Consider the following 26621-nt stretch of genomic DNA (forward strand, 5'->3'; position numbering starts at 1 on the left):
CTATGGCCACAGACGCTGTGGAGTGGCATTGGGGTACGGCGGCAGAGCAGGCTGTTCGGTGGGGCTTTCTGTGGGCGGAGGGGTGGAGAGGCGGAGGTAGATGGGCGCACTGGGTGCAGTCGGTACAGTGGGTGTGGGCACTCTCTGCAGGACCACATGAGGGTACATCTGACTTTCCGTACGGTAAAGCCCAGGAAGAGGAGCTTTTAGGAGGTTTTCCTGACTCCTGCAAAACAAACACAGTTTGGAGTCAGAAAGAATTATTTTTGGGGGGAAAAAATGTATGCCTTTTTTATGATTGGATAAAATAGAGTAGAATAGAATGCAACTTGTTGCTACCACTTTTTCATGAGTGGACTAAATAGAATAGAATAGAACTTGTTGGTTTAGCTTTTTCATTATTAGAGTAAATAGAATAGAATTGATCTTGTTGCTAGCCACCACTTTTTCACAATAGAATAGAATAGAATAGAATAGAATAGAATGCAACTTGTTGCTACCACTTTTTCATGAGTGGACTAAATAGAATAGAATAGAACTTGTTGGTTTAGCTTTTTCATGATAAGACTAAATAGAATAGAATAGAACGGAATAGAACTTGTTGCAAGCTACCACTTTTTCATGATTGGACTGAATAGAAAATAATAGAATGCAACTTGTTGCTACCACTTTTTCATGATTGGACTAAATAGAATAGAAAAGAATAGAACTTGTTGGTTTCACTTTTTTACTTTTGGACTGAATAGAATAGAATAGAATAGAATAGAATAGAATAGAATAGAATAGAATAGAATAGAATAGAATGCAATTTGTTGCTACCACTTTTTCATGACTGGACTAAATAGAATAGAATAGAACTTGTTGGTTTAGCTTTTTCATGATTAGACTAAATAGAATAGAATAGAATGGAATAGAACTTGTTGCAAGCTACCACTTTTTCATGATTGGACTGAATAGAAAATAATAGAATGCAACTTGTTGCTACCACTATTTCATGATTGGACTAAATAGAATAGAATAGAATAGAACTTGTTGGTTTCACTTTTTCATGATTGGACTTAATCAAATAGAATAGAATAGAATAGAATAGAATAGAATAGAATAGAATAGAATAGAATAGAATAGAATAGAACTTGTTGCTACCTCTTTTTCATGATTGAAATAAATCAAATAAAATAGAATGGAATGGAATGGAACTTGTTGGTTTCACTTTTTCATGATGAATGGACTTGCAACTTTTATTCAGCAATAATGCATTAAAATGAAAATGACATTTATAATGTTACAAAAAATTCTATTTCACATAAATGTAGTTTTGAACTTTCTATTCAGCAATGAGTCTTGAAAAAAATGAAAAAACATTTCTAATAATGTCTCATAGCTAATTTAACAATTCACCATTTCTCACCTCTGATACCCGCGGTTATCATAACCAGCCAGTCCCCCCATATAGACCGGGCTCTCAGGGGTCAAATGGGGGTCAAGGTGCTGGGAAAGATTGTAAATTTTAGGTGGAGGAAAAGCTTCCCAGTCTCCTTCATCTCTCTCCAGCCAGCACTCACTCCTCCAGGATGATTTGCGCTGGTCTCTCACTCTGGAAAGTCAGAGAAACAATTAGCATCCTATTTTAGGTTGCCTTTTCTCTTCTTCCCTAGTGTGTATGAACGTGCATACCTGCCCCGTCCGTCTGTCCGTTCTGCCCTCCCTTTGCTCATGCGCTCCTGCAGGCAGCAGATAATGAAGGACACGGACATGGCGAGGATGACGATGCTGCTCACTACCGATGCCAGCACGGCCACTCTCAGCCCGCGGTCCTCTGGTTTGGGAATGGCTACCACATTTACACAATAGTCCACATTGAAAATCTGGGATTGAATTAGCAGGAGTGCATTTCTTAACTGTTTTTATCTCTTTAAAACAGAAATGATGGCAGTGAACACAGACCCTCGCAGTCAGGCGGGTAGTTGCTCCATTGAGCGGTGTTGCTGCGCAGGACACAGGTGATTTTCTCGCTGCCCACCAGCTGGTATCCCTCGAGGCACCAGAACGCCAACACCATGCCCACGGACATCCCACTGCCCTTCTCTACATAGAAAGAACCTCGCCGTGGGGGCAGCAGCGATGCGCAGCTCAGGACTGCAAAAGAGACAAACAGATGGTTAGAAACCACTTTTAAATATGACTTCAACATACACTTGGATCAAACACAGAATAGAATAGAATAGAATAGAATAGAATAGAATGCAACTTGTTTCTATAGCTTTTTTCATTTTTAGATAATAGAATAGAATAGAATAGAATAGAATAGAATAGAATAGAATAGAATAGAATAGAACTTGTTTCTATTGCTTTTTAATGATCGGACTGAATAGAATAGAATGCAACTTGTTGCTGTCAATTTTCATGATTTGATTAAATCAAGCACAGTATAGAATAGAATAGATTAAATCTAATAGAATGGAATGGAATAGAATAGAATAGAACTTTTTGGTTTTGCTTTTTCATAATTGGACTAAATCAAGCAGAATAGAATAGAACTTGTTGGTTTTGTTTTTTTATAATTGTACTAAATAGAATAGAATAGAATAGAATAGAATAGAATAGAATAGAATAGAATACAACTTGTTGCTACCACTTTTTCATGATTGGACTAAATAGAATAGAATAGAATAGAATAGAATAGAATAGAATAGAATGGAATGGAATGGAATAGAATGGAATGGAATGGAATAGAATAGAATAGAATAGAATAAAACTTGTTGCTACCAATTTTTCATGATTAGACTAAATCAAATAGAATAGAATAGAATGCAACTTGGTAGTAATGCACTTAGATTATTATTTCAGATGCCTTTTTAAAAGACTAAAAACTATACAAAAATGTATATATTATATATAAAATTCAACCCGCAAAATTAGACTTAAGATTTTCGCCAGGTGAAGAATGAAGGAAAAAAATACACCTAGCAACCACCCAGAACACCATAGTAACCCCCTAGTAACCAACCAGAACACTCTAGCAACCAAATTAATTAATTAATACTATAGATCTCAACCAGGGGGCGGGGCCTACTAGAGGGTCTCAGTAAATTACCAAGGGGGCTGCAGGATGACATAAATGTATTTTAATAAATAAATAAATAAATAAATATATATATATATATATATATATATATATATATATATATATATATATATATATATATATATATATATATATATATATATATATATGAATCTACGAATCATGGTTAATTAATTTAATATAACAATATTATCAATTTCTGTTAACAAAAAAGTTACAGGAAATATTTTATCCTACAAAAAATTAAATTTTTATTTTCATTTAATAAATAATAAATAATTATAAATAATAAATATTGATAATCACAATATCAACGCTCATGTTTTCCATCAAAATGACACCTTTAAATCTGACTGTGCAAGTAATGTTTTTCTGGATCTTAGTTAACAGTACTTAGTTATCCTCAAGGGTTCAGATGAAAGCATTTTTCCTTCTCTCTTTCTATCAGGACCCATGGGGTATTTTCTCCCTCGCTCTATCCCATAATCCACCTCTCCTTCAGTCTCTCTGCATTCCCACAGAAGATTCAGTGTCTTCTGTCTTCTCCTACCGAGTCTTCATCATTGTACTGTCCATCTCCATTGTCAATATACAGTAAAATTGAGCTCATATTGACTGTGTTGGAGTCAGTGTGATTAAGCTGGCAGGGTACACTTGATCGTGTTTATTGTTCACACCAGTTCGACTCCACAGAGTCCTTTGCTGGTCTCATTAAGCCCGGCTTAGCTGGCATGGCAATGCTGCTCACGCCAAAGCCCATTGCTAGCATTAAGCAATCCGACTCCATGGCAAAATAAATAAATAACTCAACTGTCACTTTTTTTTTCTCCCCTCCCTGCCGTCTCACTCTCAATCCCATACTCCCCAAGGGTCGCACCAGAGAGGTTCTCTTAGAATAGAACATGATTAAATAAAGCATAGGGCCGTGCATTAAAAATTTATCACCCACAAGTCCCTGCAGCTGAGGAGGCTTGGATGATGCAGACTGACAACACGCTCCTGAACCTGCACTGACATAACACCACAAGATATTCTCCAGTGGGATAGTTTGAGAGGATCAGTTTGTCAATACATGATTATGTAACTTTAAGAAGAGTGTGGTACAACTTTTCCCGCTGTGCATTTTTAATGTGTAATTCTAACTCTGCCGCCCTCACAAGCTATTTCTGTGAGTACTGGCTTTCTCTCTTTAACACATTAAGTAATCCCTTTAAAGAAGTGACGTGGAAGCCTCTGTGTTTGTGTTGCAGGTAGATGGGTGACTTGGAGTGAATGGAACAACTTTATATTTTTCATAAAGGAAATACATTATGCATTACGATTATTTGCATTATTATCATTGCAATTCATTTTCTACCAAATTCTTATTACTTTAATGTGCTCATATTTTTTGGGTTATGACTTTTCTTTATTCTACAATGAAAAAATGAAGTGAAAAAAAATTACAAATGTATTATTATTGTTATTATTATTAATTAAATTTCAGCTCAAAATACTCCACAGATCATTTATTATAGCTTGTCAAATTTGCCCCTTTTTGGGTGTGAGCAAAAACACGCCGTTTTTGTGTGTGTGTGTCTTTAAATGCAAATGAGCTGCAGCTCCCGACACGCTTTCCAGAAGAGGGCGGAGCTTTAACAGCTCACGCTTTAACAACAACAAAGCTGTAGAATCTCACGCAGCCAAAATGCTGATTGTCAGTAACGGTGTTCAGCCTTACATTGTTCAAACCGGAGTCGACACTGATGGAGAGACTCAGGAAGAAGCATTTATAATGAAACTGGATGTTTCTGAATGGTTAATGGTCAATAAATTTGTTTGTGAAGCAGTCCGGTGTAAAATAACGGCATGGCAAAATCTTTCTCTTCTCTAAAGCAGCCCAATATGGCCTCTCCCCCTTTGTTGCTTGTTCATGGGGGTGGGGTTTATGCAAATTTTAGGGTTAGTGATGTCACCAACCCAAGAAGAAGCTTGTTGTAGTTCCTACCTGCCATTTGTTGGAGTCCTTAAAAAGCGATTTCTGTAAAAGAAAATATCTCCCTTTGCATTTGAACTTTCATAACTTTGCAGATGTTGTTTATGCTCAAACAGCAATATTACATACTAACTAAAGATAAAAAACTGAAATCATAATCAACCACCCCTTTAATGTCCTTAAAATAGCCTTTGCCTTTACATTAAATATATCTCTTTTTCTTCATGCAAAATATCATTTCTATAGGATGAAATATGTCCTGTGCATGTTCTTATCCAAGAGAGATCTTCTCAAGACTCCTTCAGGTTTGCAGTGCACTGAAAGCTGAAAGCAGGGCAAATTCTGTCACGGCCACGGTGGTGATAAACCCCCTCCATTTTACTTTCAAAGCTGGCAACCCTGTAACGGAACTGACAAACTGCCAAGGACTATCCCACAGCTCGCCATTGCCACGTGGCAAAAAGCGTCCTTTGTTTCACCTGTGGAAGAAACCTCAAGGTAACTGACACCTGTGGATGCTTCAGGTACGTCTGTGTCTTTTCCTCCACAGATAAATTAAAGAATCGCCCTCTGCAATCAAACTAATATATTACACATTACAGCTTGATAATGCCCTCTTTCTCTGTCCAGCTCAGAGCCCCACAAATCCGTCACACATATTGACTTTAGGTCAGAAGACATCAATAAACTATTTGCAAAGTATGCAAGCCTGGAGCCTTACTTTATATGTTCTCCAATCATATAAAAAATCTGAGTTATATACAGTTTAGGCTGATCTGATTTGCTCTGTTGATCATGGAGTGTTTATTATGAAAGCTCTGTTTGTGTGTAAACCCTTAAGAAGATTTTGCTTTTTAAAGCCAACACGTGAATTCCAGCAGAAAGTATGCGTATTAATTCATATATTTGTGTGTTTCTGCAGGTATAACAAAGATGTGTACTGTAAACGCTGCATGGTGAGTATGCACTTTATGAAAAAGTTATGCAAAAAATGCCATCCAGATCTCAAACATGCACTACAACACACGCAACTTTTTGCACAGAACTGCTCTTTTTTTTTGCATATAGCACTTTTAGATCATTATGAAAGAAGAGTGTTGTTGTACACACCTGTGTAATTGTTCGTGGGAGCTTCAGTGCTGTTCATTCCCCTCTCTGTGTCAGGTGGAGTTGTTCGATGAAAAATGGGACTGACCGAAGACCCTTCGTGTGGCGTGAAAGTCTGAGCCGAGCTCCACATCATAGACCACAGTAGGAATCCCCAGGTGAGGAGGCTCTCTTTCAAAGCCATTGAAGTCTGGGGTTAAAAAATGAGAAAGAAAGTGTGAATGTCAGTCGGTCATATCCGCCGGTCCTTGGTGACTCCAGAGACTCTCCTGCGCTTCCAACAGCAGGCTGCTCGCTCCTCCAGAGGATCAGGCACAGAGAGAGAGAGAGGGAGGGAGGGAGTTACACTGACTCCATCTCCTTTCATGCAGCGCAGCTGTGTGTTTGTCCTCCGTAAGCCGCTTGTCACTGCGCTCGGTGCTGCAGCTCCGCTGGTGATTATGATCCGCTTGCGTAATGAAACACACGGCAGAGCTGCAGTCATTTATGCGCTCACGCATCCTCATGTACATATGCACCCCTCTCTCTCTCCCTCTCTCTCTCTCTCACTCTCACGTGATTAAAGGACAGTGGCTTTAAAGTAGTGGCATATTTACTAGTTAGTTTTAGTTCAAAATAAATGGAATTCTCCAAACTAAACTTCCAATTACATCATAATTTCAAAAACACAAATGTTTTCCACGTTGTCATAATTTTTATAATACTAGTAGTAAAGTCATCGAAATTCATTTCAAACATATAAGGAAGTATGGCATGTTTTGAAGGATATTTTTTTAACGTTATAAATTTATTTACTTTTCAATTTTGTGTATATATATATATATATATATATATATATATATATATATATATATATATATATATATATATATATATATATATATATATATATTCCTGTTCTTCCTAATATTCATACTATGCTTTAATCTCTCAGTTTCTAACCAAAGATATATTAGCTATCACGCAAAGCCTTCAACCTCTAAAATACCCCTTCCACATGACAATGTTCGCTGCTGCTCGTTCAGTTCAGTTCCTCTGGGACACTGGGTCTGTCAAAAAGTGTCGGTTTTGTCTTAAATCACCGTATTCCTTTATTTCTTCTTGTCTATTTTATTCTGAAGGTTATAAACACTATTAGTGCAGCATGTCACTCACTCACAGCTGTCTCCTTCAGAGCTGACAGTGCCATGATGTTGGTGACAGACTCCTCTTTCTCTTGCTGTGACCCTTCTGAACTGTGTGTGTTTTCCCAGAGAGGGAAACAATCAGACTCTCAACTCATCCGAGCAAACAGTCTTAATATCCCACACTCCACACTCTCAATGTTAGACTTCTTAAGCATAAATAGCAGATTGTTCAACGAGCCCCTTGATTAATCAAACACCTCGGCCGGTCTTTTAAGCCTCTGTAATGCTTTCAGATCCTCAGCCACATCATGCCATATAAACCTGATCTTAATGGCTCCTCTCTCCCCATCAAGCCCTTATAACTCTGTCCAAGAGGAGGACAGCACTTAATCTTCAGCATTGTGTCGTGAAGAACATGGTCTTTTCACGGCCTCACGCAGGAGCAGCGCTTCTTCTGACTGCTTGTTCAGTGTTTGAAGATTTAAGCGTTACTGACATTCATCCCCTGCTAAAACCCTAAAGAGGTTTACAGGTAACTTAGGCAACATTGATTAGGTTATGCAACACTGTATTCTGCGTTTCCTCCCCACTGACTGTATGGAGAGCGGACCGTTGATTTAAATGCAGACAAATGCAGAAAATGTAACATGATTAAGAAACCTGAGTGAAGAGAATAAAAGTGAATCAAACAAAAGCACACAAACAGCTCTGCCCTCCACCCCGGCTCATTCATTTTTACAAAAACAAAGCTTTGGTTAAGCACAACATTTCCTCAGATTAAGTTTTATTGCTCAGAAAGAAATTACAAAGACTTAGGCCGCATTATGCAACAGAAAAGCAGCAGATTGTTATTTGTTGTTGGATGTATTATGTTGCAGATGTTCTCTTGTAACAACACTTCACAGCACAGCCTGTAAAACTAATACTTGAGAAGTGCCAATTCGGTTACAGTAACTGCTCTTGTTTTCCACTAGGTGGCATGTTATGCACATAATGGTCATTTGAAAATGTATTGGACTGATTGAAGATTCTGTTTTACAATTAGTGCTTTTTTCATACAAAAACTGTCAGACACTGGTAGACATTTGTGTAATTATTATGTATATAACAATATAAATTCTGAAAAATAAAGGTAATATAAATTTTATAACTTTATTCATAATAAACAACTGTAAATAAACATTAAAGGTTATTAATAAATTAATATATATATATATATATATATATATATATATATATATATATATATATATATATATATATATATATATATATACACTGAACAAAATTATAAGCGCAACACTCTTGTTTTTGTCCCCATTTTTATGAGCTGAACTCAAAGTTGTAAGACTATTTCTATGTACACAAAAGGCCTATTTCTATCAAATATTATTATTTGGTCACGGTCTGCGGTTGCGAGGCCGGTTGGATGTACTGCCAAATTCTCTGAAATGCCTTATGGTAGAGAAATGAACATTCAATTCACGGGCAACAGCTCTGGTGGGCATTCCTGCAGTCAGCATGCCAATTGCACGCTCCCTCAAAACTTGTGACATCTGTGGCATTGTACTGTGTGATAAAACTGCACATTTTAGAGTGGCCTTTTATTGTGGCCCGCCTAAGGCACACCTGTGCAATAATCATGCTGTCTTATCAACATCTTGATATGCTACACCTGTGAGGTGGATGGATTATCTCGGCAAAGGAGAAGTGCTCACTAACATAGATTTAGACAGATTTGTGAACAATATTTGAGAGAAATAGGCCTTTTGTGTACATAGAAAAAGTCTTAGATCTTTGAGTTCAGCTCATGAAAAATGGGGGCAAAAACAAAAGTGTTAAATTAATTAAAAAAAAATAATAATAAAAAAAAAAAAAAAATATATATATATATATATATATATATATATATATATATATATATATATATATATATATATATATATATATATATATATATATAAAATGATTGAATTAATTTAAATACATTTTATAATAAAATTATGGTTGCACTACTGGGTAATATAGGGTAACTACCTGGGTTATGGTTGTGTTTAGGTTCAGGGTTAGTACATAGTTATTACCCAGTTATTGCATATAATAAAATATAATAAAATATATTACATTTGGCTTTCCTGAAAAACAAAAAAAAATAAATTTCAAGACTTTGGTCTCTTTTTGATGATGACCCCTAGATTAAGAGGGACATTAATGTACTGAATAATATTAATTAAAAATAAATACTAGAATTTTATTCTAATTAAAACTGGGCACTCCTTACTGAATTTGTTTCACATTGTTTTTAAAACCTTTTGATTGAAATGCATTTTCATAAATGCTTTGTCATCAAATATAAATTGTGCCTTAACATTTTATTTTTAATTATTTTATTTTAATAGCTTATAATGAAGGCAGCCTTTAAGTGTCCAACAGCTCCATTACTGATGCACATCACGAAGATTTGTTGACCGTGGAAGACAGTCATAATAAATAATGAGTAGTAGTAGTACGCATATAGTCTATGCATTATCCTGCATACATGAACTGGGCGCTAATCATGACGGACGGGCTATTGGGTTGAATGTGCTGCTGTCACGAGCTTTTGTGCGTGTTTTAATTCAGGTGCTTCTGCTGCTTGTCCAGCGCTCTTTATTTTCTGACAGTCTCAACAGCATGTTCCCTGTTGGATTTATTCTAAGAAACTGACGGTGTTGCATATAAACGATTCAATTTGGCCCAGGAGCATCGCAACCCCACGACCCCACATCCATTCATAAACCCCACTCATTCAACTCTGATTGGTCCAGCTTCAAACTGGGAGGAGATATGGTTAGATTAAAGAAAAATTAGCTTTACCGCGTAGTCACACATTTCGTATTCATCCTTGGAAAGGTTTTTATAACGCACAAACAGAATAGGTTTATGAAGAGTACAGTTCATGCATACTTCTAAGCAATTTTGCTGTGTTAAAAATAACGAAGCATGGCGAATCACAGATAGACGCATTTACAGGTGGAGACAAAAAAGAAGCCATCGTATTATTTTTAATCAATAGCTACATCCTGAAAGCGGTATAAGAGGGTCTGCACATCACTCTTAGATGGATCAGAAGGACTACAGGACCAGGAGTATTCAAACAGGAACCAAAGCTCACAATCCATGCAACTAGACCAACTTTTCTAAGAAGGCACGGAGTCGAGCGCGTAAAACGCACGAAAAGGAAAAACAGCAATTTGCGCGGACAACAGCAACTCCACAGTTGCAATTATAATTTATGTAAAAGCTGAAAGGGGAGTGAAGTGACTGGTGAAGTGTTTCTTGAAGATCCCTCGACTTCTGCGAGCTGAATTGAGCAAAGAGTTCTCCCATGAGGCTGGAAGGTGCCAGAATGGACTTAATCAAAAAAATATGGACGGCTCGGAAACTCATTCTCGTGGTCATGATTCCTTTATCCCTGCTGCCTCTGCCTCTCATCCACCCGTGCAGTGTAAGTAGATCCTCATCCAACTCTACATTCGCATGCGCTTGTGAGCAGCACGCGGTGTCCGTGCGCTTTTACGCGCTAATGCGCGTTAAGTATTTGCACTAAATTATACGTTTAACATGCATTTTATTTAAACATTACAGGATTTTACGCGATATTAAGTAGATTTAGATTCGTTTATTCCGCAGAACCTTTTTGCATGTAGTTGCGGAGGCATGGAAAATTTGGGTAGGCGTCAATAAAATGCTGTTTTAGAGGCAGTCTAAACCATATAATGCCTCAAACATGATCATTGATTATAGCCTCCTGTGGGGACTTTGGGGTTTCTTGAGGAGGCGCGGCGACCTCTCACCTGGTTGGTAGTTTTCCAGGTGCGCAATCAGAGCACGTTCGGTGCCGTGATGGTTCAAGTCGTGTGCTGTTCTCTTGGGAATTGTTTGTTTGAAAAATCCGCAGTTTTTACAGATGTTGTTTGTTTATGTAGCATGTGGGATCTTTGATTCAGTCCAAAATCATCAAAGCCTGCAGAGAGGCATTGTGCTAATGTCTCATCACCTTCCATGTTGAATTGTACGAAAATTAGCTTTTTGTTTGCAAATCGTTTTAGCGCATTTAACCTGTCCTACATTTGTATTGTCATTCTTTGATAAAATGCGTTCAGAGATTATGAGCAAACCACTTTCAGAATTTTTTTTTGTAGCGTCATGTGGTGTGACACTATAATTCATGTGAAACGAAGATATAATCGCGATTAATCACATCTAGTTTGAATATATATATATATATATATATATATATATATATATATATATATATCTATAATATATTGTGTGTGTGTGTGTGTGTGTATATATATATGTATATATATACACACATACATTATGTAAAAAATCTTTTATGTTAGATGCGATTAATCGCAATTAATCAATTTTACAGCACTAAATATGCGGTGTAATTATAGATGCGGTTTTGTGATGTCATATTAATTAAAAATATATATGCCTTAAAATTATTTATCTCAATTCAGGGCCATTTAAAATGAATTAGAAAGGCAAAAATGTTTACAAATACACTTTGTCTTATACATAGATGTAATTTGTAATCTAAAATATGATGTTAAAGTACCCGATTCTAATCAGACACTTGATTCAAATTGATTTCCACAGCTGCAAAGTCAACAGACAAACAGGGAAACAGGAAATGTCATTATCTGCTGCCTTGACTGCTTTTTTACAAAACATTTTTAAGATTAGATCACTTGCACAGGTTTTGTGTGCTTATCTCTCTCTGGCAGCACTTTTCATCAAGAGTCAGAAATAACGGCATGATCAGTTCACATTAGTTCACTAATCCCATCTCACCCGCGGACTGAAAGCAATTATTCACACAAAGCAATTATGTAATGAATGCAATGTGTTCTGCTACAAGTATAACAAAACAAGGTGAATTTGAAAAGATAGGCTTGATGAAGTGAAATCCTCTGAATACATCATTCATGCAAATTAGAGGAAATGATCTGTTTCTTTTATCACCTGTAAGTGCCTCACACACCAGTGCCCTATTAGACCTTTTACCAGAAATCAATTTGGTCTGAATAGACTCTTTTCTTGAGCAATGACGAGATTAGAGCAGAACAAAAACAATGTGCCAATGGACGCTTAATCTGCTAGTGTGGCACATAACTGGAACTCCTTTAAATCGGTTGGGAGGTAATAAGAAAGCTAGAAAAGTGGGCAAAGTTTATGAACACAGGCACACACTGAGTGATAATCAGCTTTGGCAGGAAAGCTGAGGGAAAGAGGAAAAGCCAAAAATGTGATGGTGTGACATATAGTGGCTAATGGAAACCAGAAGTTTGTTCCCATAAGGTACAAGAACCACTGTCCCCTTGCTAAATGAATACTTTTCAAAAATATGAAGCATAGAATAATATCAGATGATGGATGTTTTGAGATTGAAATAATAACACATTAATGTCCCATTAGTTAATGTTAGTTCAGTCATAACAACTCTCTGAATAGTTTTAGCATGTTATTGAATATTGCAATGTTAATCACGGACTATATCTGCTACAGTGATTCTGCTGCAGAGCAAGTATGGACTTGCTACTGCTAATTGATACACAGACAAACTGCTGTGAGCGTGTACGATATGCTGCTGCTGCATAAATAGACATGAATCCTGTAGCAGATCTAGGCAGGTGGAGCTGGGGAGGTGGAGGGTCTGATAGCGCACTGCAGGATTAGTTTACAGCAAACACTGAACCAGTCTATTTAAATGTTGAGCAAGCAAACAAAGGCCACTCAACTTGTGCCGTGTGGTAATGATGTGATTGCATGTAAAGGACCAATCAGCTTGCGCCCTCTAGAGTTTCATAACTGAACTAGATATTTAATGCATTAACTAACATTAACTAACAATGAGAAATATTTGTCACAGTGTTTATTAATTATTGTTAATAGTAGTTAATAAAAAAAAAACAGTTGTTCATTATTAGTTCATGTTGGGTGTTAGATATTATTAACAGATACACATTTTGATTTTAATAATGTATTAGTAACACAAAAATCCAGCACACATGATCATTGGCTGATCATCACAAAATGGTCACATATCAGTGCCTTTAAAATCCTCCTCATTATCTTGATGTGTATATATCGTGTCAGGAATGTGTGAGTGTGTATTAACTTAGCTCCGCTGGCCGTAGGACTGTTATGAAATCTGATTAATTATGAAATATGAGTCACCTGACAAATGCTCATTCTGTCAGCTTAAGCTCTGCATGCAGACTTTACACAGACTTTGCATTCTACTAATTATTTGTTGTTTGGTGGACCCACGTGAAATGCTTTGCACCCAGGTCAAAATATTTGGCAGAGACAACCGGATTTGGATTTTTGTTCTGATTTACATACTGACGCACATGCTTTCCTGCTGTTTTGCTTGTAATTAAAGCCATAATTTGGTTGAAGAACTGATTTATTCTTGCATTTTAGGGGCGGCTGGTACAAGCAAATCCTCTTTCCTGTTTATATATGTAGATGTGTATGTAATCAGCTTACTTATCAAATGCATATATATAATTATAAGCCTCTGCTGATTATACAGCCAATGAGATTATTTGCTCAACATTTAAATAGTCTAGTTCAGTGTTTGCTGTAAACTATCCCTGCAGACACTCCACCTCCCCAGCTCCACCTGCCTAGATCTGCTACAGGATTTATGTGTGTATTTATGCAGCAGCAGCATATCTTACATGCTCACAGCAGTGTGTCTGTGTATCTATTAGCAGTAGCAAGTCCATACTTGCTCTGCAGCAGCATCAGTGTAGCAGATCTAGACCAAATACATGAACATCCTAATGCAATTCCATTCCAGTGTTTAGATCACATTACATGATGTTCATAATGATGAGTTGATCCCTGTTTGGTCTCTTTTGCAGGAATCATCGTGTGCTTATGTCCTGATTGTGACAGCGATATATTGGGTATCTGAAGCTGTCCCGCTGGGAGCTGCTGCACTGGTGCCAGCTTTCCTGTACCCGATGTTCGGGGTCCTAAAATCCAGTGAGGTAGGATGTTTTTCTGGGTACTCTCTCTGCATGCAGCATCCCACAATAGGATGTTTTGTGCAACATGCTTAGGCTGGAATACTGTAGGTAAAATATTTAACATACTTAAATAGCCGGACTTTGCATTTCTTGCAAAGCTGGTTTATGTAATATACGACCCGTTTTCTGAGGGAAATGCCTGACCTGGTTATATTCATCATGTCCCTTATGACCATTTGAGCCTCTCTGTCACACTCTTAGAAAAAAAACGTTCAATGGGATTCTATATAGAGCTCTAGGGTTATTAACTCTGATGTTTAATGGGTTATTTAATTTTTTTTTTTCTAGTGATATAGTATGTTTACAAGCTGTTTAATTCATGAAATCTAATCAAAAAATTAAAAAATGAAAACTAAATTAAATAATTAAAACTAAATCCTTAAAAAGATGCCATGATGGAATCCCTAAATGGTTCTATAACTGAAGAATCTTCAGATGGAATCTGGAAGAGTGCAGGGTACAAGGCTTCTATAGCTGATGTTTTAAGAGTTTTAAAATGTCATAGTGTTTTTGTTTCATCATGCATGAGAGTTTTACGGCTCTTAGAGTTGCTGATCATTCATTTGTATCACCCTGTTATCGCGTCCACAATAAACTGCCAAGATATTATGTAAAACAAAATGCTGCATCATGTGACTAAATCCCATTGACAATCTTGACAAACCAACGTGTTATCTTAAATACTTGTAATCGTGTTTGGAAAATATTCCCCTTTTTACGCAATCTATTTTTGCTCTAGTCTGCTGACTGCAGAAATTTTGGGTTGTCTGATGTAGACCTACTACCCTTCAAAAGTTCACACATAATTCATATTTTTAATATTTTTAAGAAATGTTTCTTGAGCAGCAAATCAGCATATTAGAATGATTTCTGAAGGATGACACTGAGTAATGGAGTAATGATGCTGAAAATTCAGCTTTGCATCACATAAATAAATTGCAATTTAAAATAAATTCAAATATAAAAAGTTATTTTAAACTGTAATAATATTTCACTGTTTTTTCTGTATTTTTGATTAAAAAAATAGCCTTAGTGAGCATAAGCAACATTAAATCGAACAGACCCCAAATTTTTGAACAGAAGTGTAAATAATGTTGTTTAAAAACAAAAATCATCATCAAGCCAGCACTAAAACAGTTTCAACAAGCTGATGTTTTCTGCAGGGCTGAAATAATGTTGCAGTTCTTTAGATCAGTGATAGGAAAGGCTTTAACTGCATATGGTGGGCATAGGTAAAAAAATAAGTCAGAGAGGATGGCAATAAAAGCTCAGTTACCACGAACAACATCCACACCGAATCTTCTTTGTCATACTGACAAAGTATTCATTTTTGTAAGTTCCAGTAAAAGCTGTGTGGCCTAGATAAAGGAAATATTATTAAAGACGACCCATTATGCCCTTTTACAAAGTCTTGATTTTGATACAACATCTATAGGTTTGCTATAGGTCTACTATAGGTTTCCATGCTTGAATGTTCAAAAACACCTTATTTTTCACTTATTTGACATTGATGCGGCATATGCCTTGGGCGGGAATTATTTAAATGAGAAATATTGTGATGTGTACGTTCCCAGAAGAAAACTCAAGACTACAATGGAGGTGTTTTATGAAGATGAAACAGTGACACTGATATAGAGAATAACTCCCACTGGAGGGACTTTGTAACTTTGCAGACGTCTTTCATACTCAAACAGCAACATTACACACTAAAGAAATTTGAAAGTGTAAAAAAGCATCATAGACTCTTTAAATATCTGTGTGTGTACACAGGTGGCCTCTGAATATTTTAAGGACACCACCCTGTTGCTGATGGGGGTCATATGTTTGGCCGCATCCATCGAGAAGTGGAACCTGCATAAACGCATCGCCCTCCGGATGGTCATGATCGCTGGGGCCAAACCTGGCATGTATGTATTCCAGCACCTTTAACATGCACTTACTGTTATAAACTGACTCTGTGACCTACATGTGTTCTCTACGCTCTTTGTGTGATAGGCTGGTGTTAGGGTTCATGTGCTGCACGGTTTTTCTCTCCATGTGGCTGAGCAACACGTCCACCACGGCCATGGTGATGCCGATCGCTGACGCTGTGCTACAGCAACTTATCTGCACCGGAATGGCCGATTACTTCGATGACTCTGGGACCATAGATACACAGGACGAGGAGAGCGGTGAGTCAAAGCGTCACTCTGAGAATGGTGGTTATATATTATGTTTATTATAACTTTTGTCATTTTTTTATTTAATTCTTCTGTTCTTTCACAGGCAAAGAGGAAAACCAAAAATCAAGCAATAATCACCTTCAGCTGCTGGACCGCAAAGACAAGTAAGACAATATGTCTGAGCTGTATTAAAACACCACCTGAATTAAACTCAAGCAAACTTATTCATTGTATTTTCGTTTTGATTGCAGTGAAAAACATGAAGTCTGTATGCTGAGTGAGGTAAGATTAAATCTGTTATTTATTCCCAATAAAATAACCATCAAATTTGGAATAATATGGCTGTCAGAAAGTAGGAAGAAAATAAGAAATTAAAAAAAAAAAATTAAAAAGTAAAAATTTTAAAAATTTAAAACAAAAACCCTGTTAAATAAATAAATATTTTCACTATTTTTTTGTAATTATAACTTATGTAAATGTGAATATGCCACATAGAACATGTAATTCACTGTCATTAAATTGAATGTATTTTAGCTATTTATCTATGTAGATTGCATGTTTAATGTAATCAGTTGATTAATTTTGACAATTTTTGTCACCATTATTATCATATTTATGTCATCTTTTAAAATTTTACTGCTAAACAACATGTTGAAAGTATAAAATAATAAAAAAAAATTCAAGATTTTATATTCAAAGTATATTGTCTCAAAATCTTAATTTAGTATTTTTTAAGTAAATACAGGTAAATATATGTATGGAGCCCTGCACATGACATGCAAGAAAAAAAGTCAATCGTTCCCTCAATTTGCTAAATCCTGCGCACAATTTACTACTTTGTTCCCTCTATTTACTAAATCATGAGCATGATTTACTATTTCGTTCCCTCGATTTGCAAAATCGCATGCACAATTTACCACTTAGTTCCCTCTATTTGCTAAATTGTGTGCACGATTTACTACTTAGTTCCCTCTATTTGCTAAATTGTGTGCACGATTTACCACTTAGTTCCCTCTATTTGCTAAATTGTGTGCACGATTTACTACTTAGTTCCCTCTATTTGCTAAATTGTGTGCACGATTTACCACTTAGTTCCCTCTATTTGCTAAACTGTGTGCACGATTTACTACTTAGTTCCCTCTATTTGCTAAATTGTGTGCACGATTTACTACTTAGTTCCCTCTATTTGCTAAATTGTGTGCACGATTTACTACTTAGTTCCCTCTATTTGCTAAATTGTGTGCACGATTTACCACTTAGTTCCCTCTATTTGCTAAATTGTGTGCACGATTTACTACTTAGTTCCCTCTATTTGCTAAATTGTGTGCACGATTTACCACTTAGTTCCCTCTATTTGCTAAACTGTGTGCACGATTTACTACTTAGTTCCCTCTATTTGCTAAATTGTGTGCACGATTTACTACTTAGTTCCCTCTATTTGCTAAATTGTGTGCACGATTTACTACTTAGTTCCCTCTATTTGCTAAATTGTGTGCACAATTTACTACTTTGTTCCCCCGATTTTCTAAATCGCACGCACAATTTACTTCTTTGTTCCCTCGATTTGCTAAATAGTGCGCACGATTTACTATTTCGTTCCCTTGATTTGCTAAATCACACGCACAATTTACTATTTCGTTCCCTCGATTTGCTAAATCGCACGCAAAATTTACTACTTTGTTCCCTCGATTTGCTAAATTGTGTGCACGATTTACTATTTCGTTCCCTCGATTTGCTAAAACGCACGCACAATTTACTACTTCGTTCCCTCAATTTGCTAAATTGTGCGCATGATTTACTATTTCGTTCCCTCGATTTGCTAAATCGCACGCACAATTTACTACTTTGTTCCCTCAATTTGCTAAATTGTGCGCATGATTTACTATTTCGTACCCTCTATTTACTATTTCTTTCTCTCGTTTTGCTAAATTGTGCACATGATTTACTATTTCGTTCCCTCGGTTTGCTAAATCATGCGCACAATTTACTACTTTGTTCCCTCGATTTGCTAAATTGTGCGTATGATTTACTATTTCGTTCCCTCGATTTGCTAAATCGAACGCAAAATTTACTATTTCGTTCCTTCGATTTGTTAAATTGCGGGCATGATTTACTATTTCGTTCCCTCGATTTGCTAAATCGCATGCACAATTTACTACTTTGTTCCCTCAATTTGCTAAATTGTGTGCATGATTTACTATTTCGTTCCCTCGATTTACTATTTCTTTCTCTCGTTTTGCTAAATTGTGCGCATGATTTACTATTTCGTTCCCTTGATTTGCTAAATCTCACGCACAATTTACTATTTCGTTCCCTCGATTTGCTAAATCGCACGCACAATTTACAATTTCGTTCCCTCGATTTGCTAAATCGCACGCAAAATTTACTACTTTGTTCCCTCGATTTGCTAAATTGTGCGCACGATTTACTATTTCGTTCCCTCGATTTGCTAAATCGCACGCACAATTTACTACTTTGTTCCCTCAATTTGCTAAATTGTGCACATGATTTACTATTTCGTTCCCTCGATTTGCTAAATTGCGGGCATGATTTACTATTACGTTCTCTCGATTTGCTAAATTGTGCACAATTTACTACTTTGTTCACTCAATTTGCTAAATTGTGCGCATGATTTACTATTTCGTACCCTCTATTTACTATTTCTTTCTCTCGTTTTGCTAAATTGTGCACACGATTTACTATTTCGTTCCCTCGATTTGCTAAATCGCACGCACAATTTACTACTTTGTTCCCTCAATTTGCTAAATTGTGCACATGATTTACTATTTCGTTCCTTCGATTTGCTAAATTGCGGGCATGATTTACTATTACGTTCCCTCGATTTGCTAAATCGCACGCACAATTTACTACTTTGTTCCCTCAATTTGCTAAATTGTGCGCATGATTTACTATTTCGTTCCCTCGATTTACTATTTCTTTCTCTCATTTTGCTAAATTGTGCGCATGATTTACTATTTCGTTCCCTTGATTTGCTAAATCTCACGCACAATTTACTATTTCGTTCCCTCGATTTGCTAAATCGCACGCACAATTTACTATTTCATTCCCTCGATTTGCTAAATCGCACGCAAAATTTACTACTTTGTTCCCTCGATTTGCTAAATTGTGCGCACGATTTACTATTTCGTTCCCTCGATTTGCTAAATCGCACGCACAATTTACTACTTTGTTCCCTCAATTTGCTAAATTGTGCGCATGATTTACTATTTCGTTCCCTCTATTTACTATTTCTTTCTCTCGTTTTGCTAAATTGTGCGCATGATTTACTATTTCGTTCCCTCTATTTACTATTTCTTTCTCTCGTTTTGCTAAATTGTGCGCATGATTTACTATTTCGTTCCTTCGATTTGCTAAATTGCGGGCATGATTTACTATTTCGTTCCCTCGATTTGCTAAATCGTGTTTCCTGTATGTCATGTGCGGTGCTCCGTATTACAAATTAGACAAAGTTATTGATCAAGAATAGATTTTTTTAAATGTGTTTTTTGTACTGTAGGAGTTGAATGGTCTAACATTAAGGCCTGGTTTCGGCCCAGAGTTTTCTAAAGAATCAAATGGATATCTGCCAGAGGTGAGACCTTCGCCCAGCTCACAATAACTGCAGAATCTGCTACTTGCATTTCTAAAATCATTCCAATTGTTCCTAAACAGGCTCCAATTAGCGTTCCTGTGCCAAAGAAACCCAAAATCCGAAGGGATTCACTGTACCCCACCAAGAGAGACCACTTGATCTGCAAGTGCCTGACTCTGAGCATCACTTACGCAGCCACAATCGGTGGTCTCATCACCATAACGGGCACGTCCACCAACCTCATCTTTGCCGAACAATTCAACAAGTATGTTATCACTTCACTTTGCCCGGTCTATTCGATAAAAGGCACATTCACAAAACACTGGGCACTGTAGGGATTTGTTTAAGCACCTGTTTCAATCCGCTCAATCTCATTTCCTGCACATTGTAAAGACGCTAAGCAGAGAAAAATAACCCTTTCCTTGTGCAACATTTCTTGGGCAAAGGTGACTCTATATTTGCCAGGAAGTCTTTTGCTGATGGATGGAAAATATAGAGTAGTGGCCAAAAGTGACGTTCGGAAGGGATATTTGTTCTTAATGACCCTATAAGCTTGTTTAAACTATCAAAATATGAGAAAAATATTTAAAATACAAGGAACAAAACACTAAACTTGGTTAAGGTATTTATCTGACAAAATTATTTGGCAAAAGAAGGCAAACTACATCTAGAGGTTTTATTTTACTATGCAAAAAAAAAGCATAATATTTTTATAAAGGGTGAAGATGTTGATTTTCCTTAGCCGGACATCACTTTTGGCCACTACTGTAAATCACAGTGAAAAGAGGGCATTTAGCAGGTCAGTGGGTTTGTATTGAATTGCTCTTTTCAGGCAAATTGCCATATTGACAGTAACTATCACAAGTTCTGTTATAATCTGACATGTTACCAGAAATAATCAATGTAAAGTGCTAATTGGCCTAAAGTGGGGCAGCTAACAATCTTACACCGCATTGACTGGCTCTCAGTATCTTCTTGAAGCTTTCAAACACTGTGTAAACAGGACCTTGTCCTTTTCTTCCACACTGGAATGAAGTAAATGAGAAATTTGACCCCGAACACAGGGGAATTTTCTTTGGAATAATTTGCACTCTTGTCTCAATAAGGCTATCATTTTAATTATCATTTTAATTATATCAACACATGTTTGTTACAATTAGCTATCACAACTTAAAATTTAGCATTAGAATAACTTTCCCAGATTTGAGATAACTCAGATATCTAAGTTGTCACTAAATACAACTACACATTTAAAGTTTACTAAACTTAAAATTTAAGGGAGCATGAACACTTTAAGTTGAAACTAAAATTTTTTAATAGTAAAGTTATTATGTGCTTAAAATTTATTATAAAATGTCTTTTTCAGTCGTTACCCAGAAGCAAAAGTCATCAACTTTGGCACCTGGTTCATCTTCAGTTTGCCGATCGCTCTGATCATGCTGATACTCACCTGGATCTGGCTGCACATTTTATTTCTGGGATGCAAGTAAGAATAAAAGAGAGACTTTTTTTAATTTAATTTGATTTTGTGAGACTTGCTGAACTCAGAAGCTGTTATATCTTCACAGTTTCAGAGAGACTTGCTCTCTCAGCAAGAAACGCAAAACCAGGCGAGAAATCCTCTCTGAGAAACGCATCCATGAGGAGTACCAGAAACTCGGCCCCATTAGGTACACTGTAAAAAATGATTCATTTGCCATTTTTTTTTATTATTTGTATAAATTTCTGAGTGAAAACTGTTTCAAAGTAAAAATCTACACCATTTTTTGGTCTACTTTAGACAGAGAGACAGATGACAGATAGATTGACAGACAGACAGTCAGATAGACAGATAGATAGATAGATAGATAGATAGATAGATAGATAGATAGATAGATAGATAGATAGATAGATAGATAGATAGATAGATAGATAGATAGATAGATAGATAGATAGATAGATAGATAGATAGATAGATAGATAGATAGATAGATAGATAGATAGATAGATAGATAGATAGATAGGTAGGTAGATAGATAGGTAGGTAGGTAGATAGATTTTGATTTTGTGACTAATACACTGTTTTTTTCTTCTGGTTCACAGCTATCCTGAAGTCGTGACAGCCATCTTTTTTGTTCTGATGACCGTACTTTGGTTCACCAGGGAGCCCGGATTTGTCCCCGGCTGGACGTCACTTTTTGAGAAGTATGAGAACATCTTATGTTAACCCTTACACAGTCAATAAATTGATTTCCATTTCTTTTCCTAAAAGAGCCATTTTCTTGCTTTAATGCATAAAAAAGCCTCTGACATGTACACAAGATTCACTAAATGTCATGTGTCTCGCAGGAAGGGCTACAGGACTGATGCCACGGTGTCTGTGCTGCTCGGCTTCCTCCTCTTCCTCATCCCCGCTCGAAAGCCTTGGCCATCTGCATTCTCCAGCGGGAGCAAAGGTCAGATCCCACGCTGCCCGCAGCAGGGCCGCTCCACACTTCAATGTAGCCGCGAGCATTCGCTCAGCAGGCTGCTGCTGTAATACGGACCGCCAGGGTCTAGTTGTACAACCAGTTCATTGGGGTTGAGGACATGAGAGCAAAGGTGAATGTTCTCGACGGCGCACCCTGCTGGCTGGGTTTTGTAAGTGCTCTTGTGTCTGTTCTCTGTGCAGGTGATGATGACGATGAGGAGGAAGAGGACCCTCTGGCCCCGATGATCACGTGGAAAGACTTCCAGAGACTGATGCCGTGGGAAATTGTTATTCTGGTTGGAGGAGGATATGCACTGGCTGCCGGATGCAAGGTGAGCGTGTCTGAAAGGTTGAATTAGAGGTCTTTCTGATAATCTCATTAAAACATAAAAAAATTGCCAGGTATTATTTTGTCCCCAAATCAAAAGAAAAAAAAAATTATTTTGGATAAAAGAAATAAGGCTTATTTTTATGACCATTATGATTTTTAAATATTATAAAAATTATAATGTATATACAGTGGGTACGGAAAGTATTCAGACCCCCTTAAATTTTTCACTCTTTGTTATATTGCAGCCATTTGCTAAAATCATTTAAGTTCATTTTTTTCCTCATTAATGTACACACAGCACCCCATATTGACAGAAAAACACAGAATTGTTGACATTTTTGCAGATTTATTAAAAAAGAAAAACTGGAATATCACATGGTCCTAAGTATTCAGACCCTTTGCTCAGTATTTAGTAGAAGCACCCTTTTGATCTAATACAGTCATGAGTCTTTTTGGGAAAGATGCAACAAGTTTTTCACACCTGGATTTGAGGATCCTCTGCCATTCCTCCTTGCAGATCCTCTCCAGTTCTGTCAGGTTGGATGGTAAACGTTGGTGGACAGCCATTTTTAGGTCTCTCCAGAGATGCTCAATTGGGTTTAAGTCAGGGCTCTGGCTGGGCCATTCAAGCCACTCCTTCGTTATTTTAGCTGTGTGCTGAGGGTCATTGTCTTGTTGGAAGGTAAACCTGGTAAAAGTCTGAGGTCCTGAGCACTCTGGAGAAGGTTTTCGTCCAGGATATCCCTGTACTTGGCCGCATTCATCTTTCCCTCGATTGCAACCAGTCGTCCTGTCCCTGCAGCTGAAAAACACCCCCACAGCATGATGCTGCCACCACCATGCTTCACTGTTGGGACTGTACTGGACAGGTGATGAGCAGTGCCTGGTTTTCTCCACACATACCGCTTAGAATTAAGGCCAAAAAGTTCTATCTTGGTCTCATCAGACCAGAGAATCTTATTTCTCACCATCTTGGCAAACTTCATGCAAGCTTTCATGTGTCTTGCACTGAGGAGAGGCTTCCATCGGGCCACTCTGCCATAAAGCCCCGACTGGTGGAGGGCTGCAGTGATGGTTGACTTTCTACAACTTTCTCCCATCTCCCGACTGCATCTCTGGAGCTCAGCCACAGTGATCTTTGGGTTCTTCTTTACCTCTCTCACCAAGGCTCTTCTCTCCCAATAGCTCAGTTTGGCCGGACGGCCAGCTCTAGGAAGGGTTCTGTTCGTCCCAAACGTCTTCCATTTAAGGATTATGGAGGCCACTGTGCTCTTAGGAACCTTAAGTGCAGCAGAATTTTTTTTGTAACCTTGGCCAGATCTGTGCCTTGCCACAATTCTGTCTCTGAGCTCTTCAGGCAGTTCCTTTGACCTCATGATTCTCATTTGCTCTGACATGCACTGTGAGCTGTAAGGTCTTATATAGACAGGTGTGTGGTTTTCCTAATCAAGTCCAATCAGTATAATCAAACACAGCTGGGCTCAAATGAAGGTGTAGAACCATCTCAAGGATGATCAGAAGAAATGGACAGCACCTGAGTTAAATATATGAGTGTCACAGCAAAGGGTCTGAATACTTAGGACCATGTGATATTTATTTTTTCTTTTTTAATAAATCTGCAAAAATGTCAACAATTCTGTGTTTATCTGTCAAGATGGGGTGCTGTGTGTACATTGAGGAAAAAAATGAACTTAAATGATTTTAGCAAATGGCTGCAATATAACAAAGAGTGAAAAATTTAAGGGGCTCTGAATACTTTCCATACCCACTGTAGTACATATACTATAGGCTATAGTATATATATCATAATATATATCATATATCATAATTCTCACTGGTCTACTGTGATTTGAATGCAGAAAAGAATATATAGGATATAATATTTATATTTTAAATACCATTATTGAAAATGTGCCAATGCAGTGTTAATGGTCTTAAAAATAATCTTCCTTTGTCAAATATTAATATGATATGAAGTGTAAAACATTTCTTTGGAAAATTAACCAATATTAAATATATATTAATATAATTTTGACTTTTAGTTGACACTTTTATCCAGAGCAACTTTGTTAGTTAATTTTGCAAATATTGTATTAAATCATAATTTTACATCACTATTTTGTTAGAGAAGTGCTATGTGACATCATACAGAATTTCTTTTCTAGAAACAAGCGTGCCACATACATTAACTCAAATTGTAAATGAACCATGTGACTTCTTTCGGCCAGGTGTCTGGGCTCTCCATGTGGATTGGTCGGCAGCTGGAGCCAATGAGTGGTCTTCCACCCTGGGCCGTCACGCTGCTGGCATGTCTACTCGTATCCGCCGTCACTGAGTTCGCCAGTAACCCCGCCACGCTCACGGTCTTTCTGCCCATCCTCTCCGCCTTGGTCAGAACACGCTAACACACCATTCTCACACAAACAATTCAATCTGCACGAAAGCTTATTATTTCACAGCAGTGTTCTGTCCCGAATGACCCTAATGAACGACCCTGTGTCTCCTGTCCCCTCACAGTCAGAGACGCTGCACATCAACCCTCTACACACGCTCATCCCTGCCACCATGTGCGTGTCCTTCGGTGTCATGCTGCCTGTTGGAAACCCGCCGAACGCCATTGTGTTCAGTTATGGACACGTGCAGATCAGCGACATGGTATGAAACAACATTATCCTGTTATATCACCTCTGTCACGGCTCACAGCTGTGTCAGGAATGCAATGTCGAAAGGCCAAACCATTAATCATTTGTTTTTTATAAGCACGTCTCTGAAGTGCACACAAACTGAGGTTGAAACAGGTGCCTGGTCCGTTTTCAAAGAGTGCATTTATGTATGATTTTAAATGGACAAATACTGTTTTTAAATTGAATTGTGCCATCTGAAGCTATGTTATTTGACATTTCAATATGTCAATTGGTTTTTGCATAAATGAATGGATGTTCACCTGGTGTAAGCTCATCTACTGACAAAAGCTGTTTTCTCCTTGTGATTTGCAGGTCAAGGCCGGGTTCGGAGTGAATCTGATTGGAGTTTTTGTGGTCATGTTGGCCATAATGACATGGGGAGAGCCTCTCTTCCACCTGAGCGAATTCCCCACCTGGGCGGTGATGCGTAACGTCACGGGCAGCTTGTAGCCGGAGGTGGGCGGCACAGGCGTGAGTGTTTGACATGTAGAGACTAAGGACACTGGATATACACTGAATAAGGCATGTAAACGTGATTAAGGCCTTATTTCCCCCCCCGTCCGTGGAGTAAGAGAATATCTGTGACACCTCCTTCGGAGGATGCAGAACTGCTCACTGTGACTGAATGAACGGCACAAACGGTGGAAACTATTCTTACACTTCTATATCAATGATGCCTTAAAGTATTAGGTGTAGATTTACAGCTGAACGCACAAGTTTATGTGCCTACAAAACACAATCGGCAATGCTTGTGTGTGCCCACTGAATGTAACATGTCTATATGCTTTATTTTCTGATGTCTAACAAATGTTGTGACACATTTGCATTATTTACTTGAGAGGTTTGAGGGAGATTCTGCATCAGTTGAAGTCGCTGCTGAAATCAGACATAGAATCTAACATGCTCTTGCCAAAATGTTACATAGCTTATGTGGTCAGGTTACAGAAGATTATTTCAAAACCTTTGTTATTCTCACAATCTTAAGTTGAATAAACCTTTGTGCTTTTTGAAGGTG

The 26621-nt window shown here is 37.4% G+C and overlaps 2 protein-coding genes across 5 annotated transcripts; one reads left to right on the plus strand and one right to left on the minus strand.

Annotated features, from left to right (window-relative positions):
- On the minus strand, positions 1-6351 carry zgc:162331 (uncharacterized protein LOC793007 homolog). Its single transcript, XM_067391529.1, has 5 exons — positions 6171-6351; positions 1945-2136; positions 1675-1831; positions 1409-1594; positions 1-226 (listed from the first exon to the last, which is right to left on the minus strand). Exons 1-5 carry the CDS (start codon positions 6349-6351, stop codon positions 1-3), a joined length of 942 nt encoding a protein of 313 aa, XP_067247630.1.
- slc13a4 (solute carrier family 13 member 4) lies at positions 5452-26621 on the plus strand. Of its 4 annotated transcripts, XM_067391527.1 has the most exons (19): positions 5452-5584; positions 5691-5759; positions 5983-6016; positions 6225-6325; positions 14221-14349; positions 16159-16295; positions 16384-16559; positions 16654-16714; positions 16802-16832; positions 20068-20142; positions 20223-20407; positions 21509-21628; positions 21711-21812; positions 22225-22326; positions 22471-22577; positions 22793-22923; positions 25151-25312; positions 25440-25577; positions 25919-26621. In XM_067391527.1, the coding sequence occupies exons 5-19, from the start codon at positions 14323-14325 to the stop codon at positions 26054-26056; spliced, it is 1692 nt and encodes a 563-aa protein (XP_067247628.1). In that variant the 5' UTR covers positions 5452-5584; positions 5691-5759; positions 5983-6016; positions 6225-6325; positions 14221-14322; the 3' UTR covers positions 26057-26621. The 4 variants fall into 4 exon arrangements, with proteins under 4 accessions (XP_067247628.1, XP_067247626.1, XP_067247627.1 ...); XM_067391525.1 differs by having other exon boundaries at positions 5691-6016; XM_067391526.1 differs by lacking the exon at positions 5691-5759 and having other exon boundaries at positions 5468-5558.

This window comes from Chanodichthys erythropterus, chromosome 8, assembly GCF_024489055.1.
Source record: "Chanodichthys erythropterus isolate Z2021 chromosome 8, ASM2448905v1, whole genome shotgun sequence".
Taxonomy (NCBI): domain Eukaryota; kingdom Metazoa; phylum Chordata; class Actinopteri; order Cypriniformes; family Xenocyprididae; genus Chanodichthys; species Chanodichthys erythropterus.